The 13,215-nt window shown below is 43.7% G+C and overlaps 1 protein-coding gene across 5 annotated transcripts in view; it reads right to left on the bottom strand.

Annotated features, from left to right (window-relative positions):
- ST6GAL1 (ST6 beta-galactoside alpha-2,6-sialyltransferase 1) overlaps positions 1-13,215 on the bottom strand; it is a 239,412-nt gene that overhangs the window by 76,916 nt on the left and 149,281 nt on the right. For all 5 annotated transcript variants that reach the window (XM_029615815.1, XM_029615814.1, XM_029615810.1 and 2 more), the window contains one exon: positions 2,991-3,088. In XM_029615815.1, coding sequence (XP_029471675.1) covers positions 2,991-3,088 — 98 coding nt within the window. The remainder of the gene's footprint in view (positions 1-2,990; positions 3,089-13,215) is intronic.

A 13,215-nucleotide genomic window follows, 5' to 3' on the forward strand; every position in this document is an offset into this window, starting at 1 on the left:
AGGCTGAGCTGGAGGGACCACCGTCACCGGTGGAATCGCGGCTCCCAAACCCTGGAGGGGTGAGGGTTGCCTTGGTGTCTGCGAGACAGGAGTGGACGGTGCCACTTCTGGTCGAGACTTCTTTGGCGGAGGCTCGGACGGTACGAAGGTCGATGACATCGATTCCTCGATGGGCCGAGACTTATGACGTCGATGGCGATGTTTCTCCTTCCGATCCCCTCGATGATCAGGGGAAGGGACAGGAGTCGATGGCCGTGAAGTCGTCGATGGCGGACGGTCACCGGAGGGCTGTCGATGATGATGAGACTTCGACGGTGCCGGTTCCGATGACGTCGATGCAATCAATGGCGTTAGGGTACGAGCATGGAAAAGGAGTCCCATCTTTTCCATTCTGGCTTTGCGACCTTTTGCTGTCATTAGGGCACATTTGGTGCAAGTCAGGACATCATGTTCGCTTCCTAAGCACAAAACACAGACTCTATGTGGGTCTGTGATTGACATAGTTCGGGTACAATCTGGACACCGACGGAACCCCGACGCCATGGCCATAGGCCAAAAATTTAGCCGCGGGACTGTCGACTGCCAACGGGCCTAGAGGGCCAAACTCGACGGTAGTCGACTAAACGACGGCAAAAACTTACCGAAGTTTCGCTGATGAAAAATTTGAAGAAGGGAGACCCCTGAGGGGCAAATTTTCTTCAGAAATTGTTAATTGAAGAATTCCTGTCAGGAACGTGGTTAAGAGCTCTTTGACCACGTGGCTACTGCTGCGCGGAAAAAAGAAGACTGAAGGGAGACCCCTGCTGGCTGCAGGGTTAGTGCCGTGCTGGGCATGCCCAGTAGGGGCCAGTCAAAGTTCCTGAAACTTTGACAGAAGTTTTCCATGGTTGGGCTCCATCCTTGATGTCACCCATTTGTGAGGACAACCATCCTGCTTGTCCTGTGAGAAGCAATTATTCATCTAAAGTTGCTGCCCCTTCCACTGGTTCTAGGTCCAGATGCTCCATGAAGCAAACGTTTATGACATCTAGAAACAAACTCTCTAGCATGTTCCAATGAGACTCAATCAATACCGAAGTAATTGAAATCTCCTATTATTGTGTTTCCAAATGTATTGCTTTGTTAATTTCAGCTAGCATTTCACAGTCTGTTTCTTTATGTTGGCCATATGGCCGATAGTATATACCCACAGCTACAGTCTTAATCACACATGGAATTTCTATCCATAAGGATTCCACAGTGCATTTTGTTTCCTGTAGGATTTTTAACTTGCTTGACTCTATGCCATGTTATACATATAGTGCCACCCATCCACCAATTTGATTTGCCCTATCACATTGATATAATTCACACCCTGGTATCACAGGGTCCCATTGTTTATCTTCTTTCCATCACATCTCTGAGGGCATGAATTCTGTTAGTGGAACCAGTATTTAAATAGGAGAACAATTTTTAAAGTAGACTATAGGGGGGAGTCAAAAACCCAGAAGCACAGAGTTAGGAGGAAGATATCTTCCAAGGATATTTGCAAAAGAAGAAAATTAGAATATCCCAGTAGAGAGGTTGTAGTTAAGGTTGAACTAGCCCAGATAGATGTAAATAAAGAGTACACATGACTCTATACTACTTGCATCTTCTGCCGTATTGAGTCATGAATAGAAATTCAAATGAAAAGCATACCTTAAAATGTCTGTATGTGCATGCCAGAATTCTGGAGAGATAGGTCCAGAAAACCAAATGACAGGAACTCAAATGCCAGGCTTCTGTTTAGTTTTTCTAAAACTGTATTTTACAGGCTAATTTTAAATTTTAATTGGCAAAACCTCAGCTAATAACCACTTGCATTTCTATAGGATGCAAAATATTTGGTTAATAAAAAAAGTACAAAAAATGTTAGAACATGAACCTTCTCCTTAACTAGTAACTGAAGAATAAAACATTTCCAGTGTGAACATAAGAACATAAGAAATTGCCATGCTGGGTCAGACCAAGGGTCCATCAGGCCCAGCATCCTGTTTCCAACAGAGGCCAAAACCAGACCACAAGAACCTGGCAATTACCCAAACACTAAAAAGAACTCATGCTACTGATGCAATTAATAACAGTGGCTATTCCCTAAGTATAATTGGTTAATAGCCATTAATGGACTTCTTCTCCAAGAACTTATCCAAACCGTTTTTGAACCCAGCTACACCAACTGCACTAACCACATCCCCTGGCAACAAATTCCAGAGCTTTATTGTGCATTGAGTGAAAAAGAATTTTCTCCGCGCTGGCAAAAGAATTTTCTCCGAGCTGGCAAAAGAATTTTCTCCGAGCTGGCAAACAGTAAAAACCATGCCTACTTTCAGTAGGAACTGAGCTTGTATGCTCTCCTTGCAGCATTGAGCTGAGCCTCCTTGTTGTCCCTATAATCTAAATCAAGTGTATCTCTACAGTCGCAGTAGAGAAAGAGTAGAGCTCCTTTATTTCTCTTTATTTATCCCATTGGATAATTGTGTTATTCACTAGTGGTTATCTACTACTAGCAAAAAGGAGACATTTCTAAGAATCAAAGCCAAAGAATGCTCATCTTAAAAAAACAAACCAGTTGATCTATGACTAATCAATAACCCACAGCTGCAAAATATGGCGGGAGACCAGATGTAGGGAGCCATTTTTCACAAATACAGAATGAGAGAAATCCTTTAGGACACTATGGGCATGATTTTAAAATATCTACATACTTACAATTGGATTTTACATGTGTAAATACACTTTACCCATGCAAGTGGGCTGTTGAAAATTGCTACAATATTTGCCATTGAATTGTCCATAGGATATTCATGTATAAGTGGACTTTATGTATGTAAATGGCTTTTTAAAATTGCTATGATAGTATGTTACGTTTACATGTTTAACTTCTTTTAAAATTACTTCCCTAGCCTAGAAAGACTAGTGTAAATGATAAGAATGGTGTATTCTCTCTTCTTTTTACTGTGATATATTACCTGAGAATTAATAAGTCGAATTGTAGTTTTCTCTCCTACATCTTGATGAAATCCTATAGTAGGAGCACCATTAAACCTCAAAACAGCATCGTGGCTATCTGAAAGGAGCAAAAAATGAAGCATAGTTAATGAATGTCAAGAAACTTGGTTTATTCATTAAGAAGGTAACTTTCAAACAACTGTGCATGGCCCCATATAGACACATATATAGCCACATGAATATCTACGATGATATTTTATAATCTGCGCATATGTGGTATTCACAAATTATAAAATACGCATATGTCTACTCTGAAACTTTCACATTATATAAATGGATACACTCAAATATCTGCAATGCATTGACAGCACATATTTCAATACACTGATGGTGTGCACCTTTTCTACTTATTTTAAACACACGTGCACATATTTTACATGCAAAAAAACTGACTGGCTTGAGTAAAATCCTGTTTATGTACAGATGTTGGTATGTTTTACAAAATTTCACATAATTGAAATCACCAGTTTGCTGAAACCACCACCACTTCAACCAATCCTTCTTCAGGTCATTGAAACCCTTCTAGACCACCCACCCAATCAATATTAAAGAAAGCAAAATTGATTACCTTGAAATAGGTGTTATCCCAGGATAGCAGGATGTAGTCCTCGCATATGGGTGACGTCACTGACTGAGCTCTATTCTGGAAAACTTTGTCAAAGTTTCTAGAAACTTTTGACTGGCATCCTGAGCATGCCATGATCCCTCGAGCCACAGGGGTCTCCCTTCAGTCTCGTTTGTAGCAATGAGCGTTAGCCAAAAATAAAATAATAAAACGTGTTGGACCCAACACCGTGGGGTGGCAGGTGGGTTTCGTGAGCACTACATCCTGCTGTTCTGGGATAACACCTATTACAAGGTAAGCAATTTTGCTTTATCCCAGGACAAGCAGGATGCTAGTCCTCACATGTGGGTGATTAACAAGCTACAGGCTGAGTCATCTTTGTATTGGATCAACAGTGTACAACTTGTGCAACAGGCACAACAACTGGTGTACTGTTGGGAAAAATGAGGCAGCCTGAAATCACGAAAGGTTGGATGTGGAAGGAGTTGGGATCATACTGGAAACAAGTTCTTTAAGACAGATTGTCCATTGGTTGAATCTTGTCGTCCTTCCTTGTCGAGACAGTAGTGAGCCACAAACTCCATGTTCTCTTAACTCCATGTTGCGGCTTTATATATGTCAGCTATTGGCACTGAACGATAGTGTGCTACTGAGGTTGACATTGCTCTTACTGAGTGAGCCTTTACTCGCCCCTGGAGAGGAAGGCCTGCTTTTTCATAACAAAATTGTATACAATCTGCAAGCCAATTAGATAGAGTTTGCTTGCCTACCACTTTACCCGGTTTGTTTGGATCAAAAGAAACAAAGAGCTGGGTCGATTTCCTATGGGCCGTAGTGCGATCTAAGTAATATGCGAGCACACGTTTACAGTCCAAGGTGTGTAAAGCCCTCTCTCCTTGGTGGGAGTGCAGTTTTGGAAAGAAAGTAGGCAAGATGATGGATTGATTCAAATGGAATTCCGTAACTACCTTGGGAAGAAATTTTGGATGTGTACGGAGTACCACTCGATCATACAGGAATTTTGTGTAGGGTGAGTATGTGACAAGTGTTTGTAACTCGCTAACCCTTCTCGCAGATGTGATGGCTGTTAAGAAAATAGTCTTCCAAGTGAGAAATTTATGATCACAGGAATCCATGGGTTCAGAAGGAGAACGCATGAGCCGTGTTAAGACCACATTAAGGTCCCATTCAGCGACTGGTGGTTGGTGTGGAGGTTTAAGTTGAAGTAAACCTCTCATAAACCTACTAACGAGGGGTTGCACTGATATTGGTGCATCTCCGACGGTATTGTGATAAGCTGAGATTGCACTTAAATGTACTCTTACAGATGAGGTCTGGAGACCAGAGTCTGAGAGATGCCATAGATAGTCTATTAAAGATGATGTAGTGCAAGAAAAAGGATTTACACTGTTTGGTGTGCACCACGTGGTAAACCATTTCCACTTAGCACGATAGTTCTTTCGTGTGGAGGGTTTACGTGAAGCTACAAGCACTTGAGAGACATTAGTTTAAAGATTGAGTGGTTGCAAGATCAAGCTTTCAACATCCAGGCTGTTAGGGATAGGGATTGAAGGTTGGGATGTCTCAATATGGGGCTATGAGTATCATGGACCCTTTGTGCTGTTGCAGCTTCACAAGGGTTTCGGTTATGAGCGGTATCGGGGGATACGCATATAGAAGGCCTGAGTTCCAGTGGCGAACAAAGGCGTCCCTGGGTAAGCGGTTTCTCTGCTTGTACAGGGAGCAAAATTTGTCCACTTTGTAATTCAGTTGTGATACAAAGAGGTCTACTGTTGGTTGGCCCCAACATTGAAAGATCTTGGTCGCCACTTCTGGATCCAGAGACCACTCATGAGGTTGGAATTGACGACTGAGGCGATCCGCCACTACGTTATGAATGCCTGCCAGATAAGTGGCCCGGAGAAACATTGAGTGTGTTAGGGCCCAGTCCCAAATTTGTGCTGCTTCTTGACAAAGGAGATATGAGCCCGTACCTCCCTGTCTGTTGATGTACCACATGACTACTGTGTTGTCTGTTTGTATCAGAACAGTCTTGTGAGAAAGGCAATCCTTGAACACATGTAGCGCATAACGTATAGCTCGAAGCTCTAGGAAGTTTATCTGAAAGGTAGCTTCCAGTTTTGTACAAGACCTTGAGTCTGCATATGGCCAATGTGTGCTCCCCACCCTAAGGTGGATGCATCTGTAGTTAATGTCACTTGCATAATTGGTTGTTGGAAAGGTAGGCCTGTGAGCAAGTTGTCCATGTTTGTCCACCATAGGAGCGAGGACCGTAGTTGCTGAGTTACTTGAACTGGATAAGACAGTGGTTGAATGGCTTGTATCCATTGATTTCTGAGTGTCCATTGAGTGAGTCTCATGGCTAATCTGGCCATAGGAGTAATGTGCACTGTGGAGGCCATGTGACTGAGAAGAGTGAGGCATTGATGAGTTGTCATCTGTGTCCGTGTGCGCAGAGAGCCTGCTAACGAGGCGAGTGTCTGTGCACGGTCTTTTGGAAGGAAAGCTTTTGCTGTTATGGTGTTTAATTCTGCTCCGATGAATTGTAACAGGTGAGATGGTGTGAAGTGGGATTTCTGGTAGCTGATGAGGAATCCCAGTGAATGGAGTAGAGTTATTGTGAGCTTGAGAGAATTGAGAGTTCCTTGTCTGGTTTGGCTTCTGATGAGCCAGTCGTCCAGGTAAGGGAACACGTGCACACCTGCCACTGTTAGGCACTTTGTGAACACCCGAGGTACTGAAGCAAGACCATATGGTAGCACCTTGTATTGGTACTGTTGACTTCCTACCAGGAATCGCAGATACTTGCGATGAGGAGGGAATATTGGAATGTGAGCGTAAGTGCCCTGAAGATCCAGAGAACAGAGCCAATCTCCTTTTTGAAGTAGAGGTAGCATGGTGCCCAATGATACCATCCTGAATTTTTCTTTTTTCAGGAATTTGTTGAGGTTTCGGAGGTCTAATATGGGACGTAGGCCTCCTGTTTTCTTTGGAATGAGGAAATAGGTGTAGAATCCTCTGCCCTGCTGAGGCCAGAGAACAGGTTCCACAGCCCTGGCTCTCAGAAGGGTGGATAATTTTTTCTGTAAGAGTGTGGATTGGTTGTATAATGTCCAAGACGAGGTGGGTGGTGTATCGTTTAGTACAGCGAGAAAGTCCAGGTGGTACCCTTGAGATGTTATGGAAAGTACCCATTGATCTGTGGTGTTTGACCAACTGTGTTGGAAAAACATGATCCGACCTACTGGTAAAATTTGGGGTCGTATTTACAAATAGGCTTCTGTTCTCTGGTTCCTTTTCAAAATCCCGAAGCTGCCCCTGTTTGCGGAGGGGGTTTAGCCCTAGGTGCTCTTGGTTGCCTAGGCTGTGTCCTTTGAAGTGGCCTAGACTATCTTCCATGGGCAGGAGGTGGATAGTAATGCCTCGGCCTGTAGTATGGCCACTTTGATTCCTTCCTTGGGAGTCTTCTTGCTGATGTTTGAGACTCCTGAGGTGCCAAGAATAGTTGTCTCAATGTTTCTGAGTGCTCCTTGAGCTGGGAAGCAGCTTCCTTAACCTTATCCCCGAAGAGATTGTCTCCTAGACAAGGGAGATCAGCCAGTTTTTCCTGTATTTCCGGTCTCAGGTCAGAGGCCTTCAGCCAGGCCCATCTTTGAGCACTTATACCGGTGGCTGACAATCTTGATGCAGTTTCAAAACTGTCGTAAGCTGCACGAACTTCGTGTTTGCCCGTTTCTAAGCCGTTGTGTATTATGGAACTGAAAGAATCTTGGACCTGCTGGGGAAGAGTTTCAGAGAGTTATTGAATCTGTTTATAAGTTACGCTGATATTGTGTCATATATAATTGGTAGGACGCAATTCTGGAAACTAACATGTATCCCTGAAACATTTTTCTGCCTATGTTGTCCAAGAATCTATTGTCTTTACCTGGTGGGGTAGAAGAATGAGGATTTATTCGTTTGTTTTTCTTTAGTGCTGACTCAACTACTACTGATTGATGAGGTAGTTGAGTCTTCTGGAAGCCTAGGATGTGTTGAACTAGTTATGTGGCATCAGTCCTTTTATTTACTGGTGGTATGGTGCATGGGTGCTCCCATAACCTGTGTTGCAAATCAACAAGTACCTCGTGAACTGGTATTGCTAACACCTCTTTAGGTGGGTCCACGAACTGCAACACTTCCAGGTCTTTTGTCTGGCGTCCTCCTCAGATTCCAGCTGGAATGGGATGGTGTCAGCCATATCCTTAATGAAATTTGAGAAGAATAGGACCTCTGGATGGGATTTTTGTCTTTCCTCTGGAGGAGAGGGTTCTGAGAGTACTTCCTCTGAAGAGGTATCAGTATTAGGATCATCCCAGGTATCATGTGTATGTGGTCAAAGAGGTGTAGATGGTAATGGTACCAATGGCATCAACGGTTTTCCTCTGGGTTTCGAAGGGAACAATGGAGAAAATGGTGGACATGGTCGTGGGACTCCCGATGGGCCTGGGAGTGGCTCCGGCATCGGTACTTCCTTTGCTATGTCCTCTTCCCTCGGTGCTGGCATCGGTAATTCTGGCGTTTTCATCAGAATGGCGTCGATAAGAGTATCCAGTTTTGCAAAAATCAGTGCAAAAAATGATACGTCCGGCATTGGCATCGGAGTGGGCACCAGTGATGATAGTGGAACCGGTATCAGCGATGGTGCTGGCCTCGATGACTGAGTCGGTGCTGGCATCGGCGGCACATCGAGGAGCACGTCTCTGCCTGATGGATATAACCATCCAGTTCCGCCCGCATAGCTGGTGAGATCAGAGCAGCTATGGGGGGAGGCAGCGAAGGTGATACCGGTACCTCCGCAGGGCCCTGTGGAGGTATGGTTCCCGGCACCGATATTGGTGGGGATCGCGGTGGAGTGGAAGGCCTCGGCACATCATTGTCTCTCTGAGGTTTCTTAGACGCTGATTTGGGATCCGTCGATGGAAAACCAGGTATCGGATCAGTCTCGGGATCGTGAGGCCTCAGATGCTGATGCTTGTGCTTGATACCTTTTTCAATGACCGATGTCTATTTTATGGATGACCTTGAAGGGGTTGGTGACGGCCGATCCCCTGCTTCATCGGGTCTTCGTTTTTTTAAGGATAACCTTCCGTATCACTTCAGCTGGAGACGACTGCATGGACGTTGATGTCGAAGGCATTAATTGGAGATGGACAGGTGCTCCATTTTCTCCATCCTTAGTCTTCTGCCTTTGGGCGTCATCTCTGTGCATTTTGGGCACATTAAGACATCGTGTCCCTTGCCGAGGCAGAGTACACACTCTAAGTGTGGGTCCGTAATGGACATGGTATGGCAACAAATCGGGCATTTTTTTTAAAACCCGTAGCCATTTTGAAAGTCGGACAGCCGTTGACGACTTTCAGGCTGGAATTAAACAGTTGCGGAACCGAAAGAAAAAATGGAAAGACTTACCTGCGATGGTAAAAAAAGGGAGACCCCTATGGTGTCGAAAGTTTTTCTGAGTTTTTAATCAACTTTTTTGTATGGTGAAAATTCACCACACAGGACTCCTAGAACCGCGAGGCTAATGGCTTTGCGGAAAAAAAGAAGGCTGAAGGGAGAGCCCTGTGGCTCGAAGGATCATGGCATGCTGGGCATGCTCAGTAGGCTCGGGATGCCAGTCAAAAGTTTCTAGAATCTTTGACAGAAAGTTTTCTGGAATAGGGCTCTGTCAGTGACGTCACCCATATGTGAGGACTAGCATCCTGCTTGTCCTGGGATAATAGAGGAGTCTGATATCAATTGCACTAGATAATTAGCAGGTGTAAAATTATATGAATAAGTTCACAAATGGGTTGAGAAAGCAGCAAGGAAGGCTGTCTAACAAAGCCGTGGAGGCAACAAAATGAGAATTAGAAGCCAAAATGTCCAAAATATTTTGATTCTTTATTGAGGAAATAATTTCTTTAAAAAGCCCGACAAAATTGCTGTCACACATTTTCTGTTTTCACTTTTAATGTTACCATTATTTATGTCCTATGTTCGTGTGTTTTTATGATTTGTTTTATTTATTAGTATTTATGTATCCATTTATGTGTTGTAGCCCCTGATGCAGCCCCTTTGAGAGAGGGTGAAACTCGGCCTGAGTCGGGCATTTTAAAGAAATTATTTCCTCTATAAAGAATCAAAAAATTTTGGACATTTTGGCTTCTAAGTTCACAAATGTACACATGTAAATCTCTTAGCCCCACCCCATAATGATCAAATTTTTGCATATAAATCTGAGTGCGAGACTAAAAATATGCACATGCTTTTGATGTTTTTAAAATAATATGGGTGTGAGTACAAGCTATTTGCATATATGCTAATTTTACATGCGTAAATGTTTTGAAAATTGGCTGTTACTTGTCCATTTTTATGACAGTAAAGAGAGATGAAGAAAGTAATTATTATTTAAACTGGCTGGGGATGGGCATACACTATTCTGGGTCCTTCCCACATTTTGAGTCAAGATGACATAGAAAAATAGAAATGACAGCAGAAGACGACCAAAATGGCCCATCCAGTCTGCCCAGCAAGCTATGCACTTTTTTTTTCCTCTTACTCTTAGTACCTTTTAGTTCTATTTCCCTTCCACCCCACCATTAATGTAGAGAGCAGTGTTGGAACTGCATCTAATTGAATATGTATAGTTAGGGGTAGTAACTGCCTCAATAAGCAAGCTACACCCATTGTTTTTGTTTACTCGACTATGTAATTCAGTCCTTGTTGGTTGTCTATATATAGAACCTCTTTTCTACATTGCCCCTGCCATTGAAGCAGAGAGCTATGCTGGATATGCGTTGAAAATGAAGTATCAGACTTTCTCCCCTGCCGTTGAAGCAGAGAGCTATGCTGGCTATGCGTTGAAAGTGAAGTATCAGACTTTCTCCCCTGCCGTTGAAGCAGAGAGCTATGCGTTGAAAGTGAAGTATCAGACTTTCTCCCCTGCCGTTGAAGCAGAGAGCTATGTGTTGAAAGTGAAGTATCAGACTTTCTCCCCTGCCGTTGAAGCAGAGAACTATGCTGGATATGCATTGAAAGTGAAGTATCAGACTTTCTCACCTGCTGTTGAAGCAGAGAGCTATGCTAGATATGCATTGAAAGTAAAGTATCAGGCTTATTTGGTTTGGGGGTAGTAACAGCCGTAACAAGCAAGCTACACCCCACTTTTTTGTGAATGCATCATAAAGCTTCTAATATCATTAGACGGAATGTGAGGATATTGTTGCCTTCCAAGGAATTTATACGAAGAGGAGCCTCTGTCTAACCCCCACAATCTTACCACTCTACCATGTATACTTGTATAATGGGAAAACCCTGACAGTCAATGTGGCCCTTGAAGGTTGATGAGAGGCTGAGATGCAAAACTAAATGAAAAAAATCATTCCACTCCTAGTAGGTTAAAGGGTACACAACAACCATAAAACTATCCTAAGAACCAGAGTTTTGATCTATGCAGCAACTTTTAATTGCTCTCTTCTGTTAAGAAAGAAGAGTTGCTATTAGCAGAAAAATGTACCATATTTTTCGCTCCATAAGACGCACTTTTTCCCCCCAAAAGTGGGGGGAAAATGTATGTGCGTCTTATGGAGCGAATATTAAAAAAAAAACTAAAAATCTAAAAAAAAACCCCCACCCTCCTGACTCCCCCAAGACCCGCCAAAAGTCCCTGGTGGTCCAGCGGGGGTCCAGGAGCGGTCCGGGAGCGATCTCCTGGGCTTGGGCCGTCGGTCACCAGTAATCAAAATGGCGCCGACGGCCCTTTGCCCTTACTATGTCACTGGGGCCGATCAATGGCAGTGGTAGTCCCTGTGACATAGTAAGGGCAAAGGGCCATCAGCTGCCAGTAATCAAAATGGCACCATCGGCCCTTTGCCCTTACTATGTCACTGGGGCCAACAAATGGCAGCGATAGCCCCTGTGACATAGTAAGGGCAAAGGGCCATCGGCACCATTTTGATTACTGGAAGCTGACGGCCCTTTGACCTTACTATGTCACAGGGGCTACCGCTGTCATTGGTCGGCCCCAGTGACATAGTAAGGGCAAAGGGCAGTCTGTGCCATTTTGATTCCTGGCAACCGACGGCCCAAGCCCAGGAGATCGCTCCCGGACCGTTCCTAGACCTGCTGGACCACCAGGGACTTTTGGCAGGTCTTGGGGGGGGGGGGGGGGTGTCAGGATGGTGGTGGGTTGTTAATTAATTTAAAGGGTTGGGATGGGTTTGTTTTTTTTGGGGGGGGCGGGGGGGTTCCCAGAGAAAGAAAAGCTTTCTGATCTGGGTAGTGGACCGAAATGGCCCTCCCCAGACCCGAAAACAAAATGGGAAGAAAAAAAAAAAGTTATGCATTCCCCTAATTTGCTCCATAAGACGCACAGACGCCCGGGGACAGAGCCGGTTTAGCACAATTTTTTTTTTTTTTAAATTTCCCCCCCTCTAAATCCTAGGTGCATCTTATGGACAAGTGTATCTTATGGAGCGAAAAATACGGTACATTTGTAAAATAGCTGACTCATTGAAACTTTCAGATGCAAATATAATAGTTTTTACAGATACTCAAACTGTTTTTCTTCCTCTGTTCCCTAGGGATGTGCATTCATTTCAAATGAATTTGTAAAATGTGACAAATAAGGGCAATTTGTTTCTTTCACGGAGCCTTACTCATGTAATTTGTTCCAAACATCCAGTCAGGCCTAGTTCAAGGCCAAAGCCAGAGACAGGGAACTTGCCTGGGACATTGGCTGAAGCCCAAAGCAGTGGCCTCAGTCTATACCTGAGTGCGATGTCAGCATATCTGCCTAGTCTCAAAGCTGAAGCTTCGCCTAGGGCATGGACTGAAGCTCAATGCCAAGGTCTCAGCCTTGGCCCAGGCATTGACAGACTCAAGCCCCCCAAGCACTTACCTGATCCAGCAAGTATCTGAGGAAGCAGCCAGACCACACATTAGAAAAGATAGAAGGAAGGCAAAATGATTACCGGCATGGTTAAAAGTTGAGGTGAAAGAGGCTATTTTATCCAAAAGATCTTCATTCAAAAATTGGAAGAAGGATCCAACAAAAGAAAACAGGATAAAGCATAAGCGTTGGCAAGTGAAATGTAAGACATTGATAAGATGGGCTAAGAGAGAATTTGAAAGAAGTTGGCCATAGAGGCAAAAATTCATGGTAAAAATTTTTTAAATATATCCGAAGCAGAAAGCCTGCGAGGGAGTCAGTTGGACTGTTAGATGATAGAGAGCTTAAAGGGGCACTTAGAGAAGATAAGGCCATTGCAAAAAGATTAAACAATTTCTTTGCTTCAGTGTTTACTGAAGAGGATGTTGAGGAGATACCCGTTCCGGAGAAGATTTTCATGGTTAATGATTCAGATGGACTGAACTAAATCATGGTGAACCTAGAAAATGTGGTAGGTTGACAAACTGAAGAGTAGTAAATCACCTGGACTGGATGGTATATACCCCAGGGCTCTGAAGGAACTAAAAAATGAAATTTCAGATCTATTAGTGAAAATGTGTAACCTATCATTAAAATCATCCATTGTACCTGAAGACTGGAGGGTAGCTAATGTAAACCCAATATT

The sequence above is a fragment of the Rhinatrema bivittatum genome, chromosome 9 (assembly GCF_901001135.1).
Source record: "Rhinatrema bivittatum chromosome 9, aRhiBiv1.1, whole genome shotgun sequence".
Lineage (NCBI taxonomy): Eukaryota > Metazoa > Chordata > Amphibia > Gymnophiona > Rhinatrematidae > Rhinatrema > Rhinatrema bivittatum.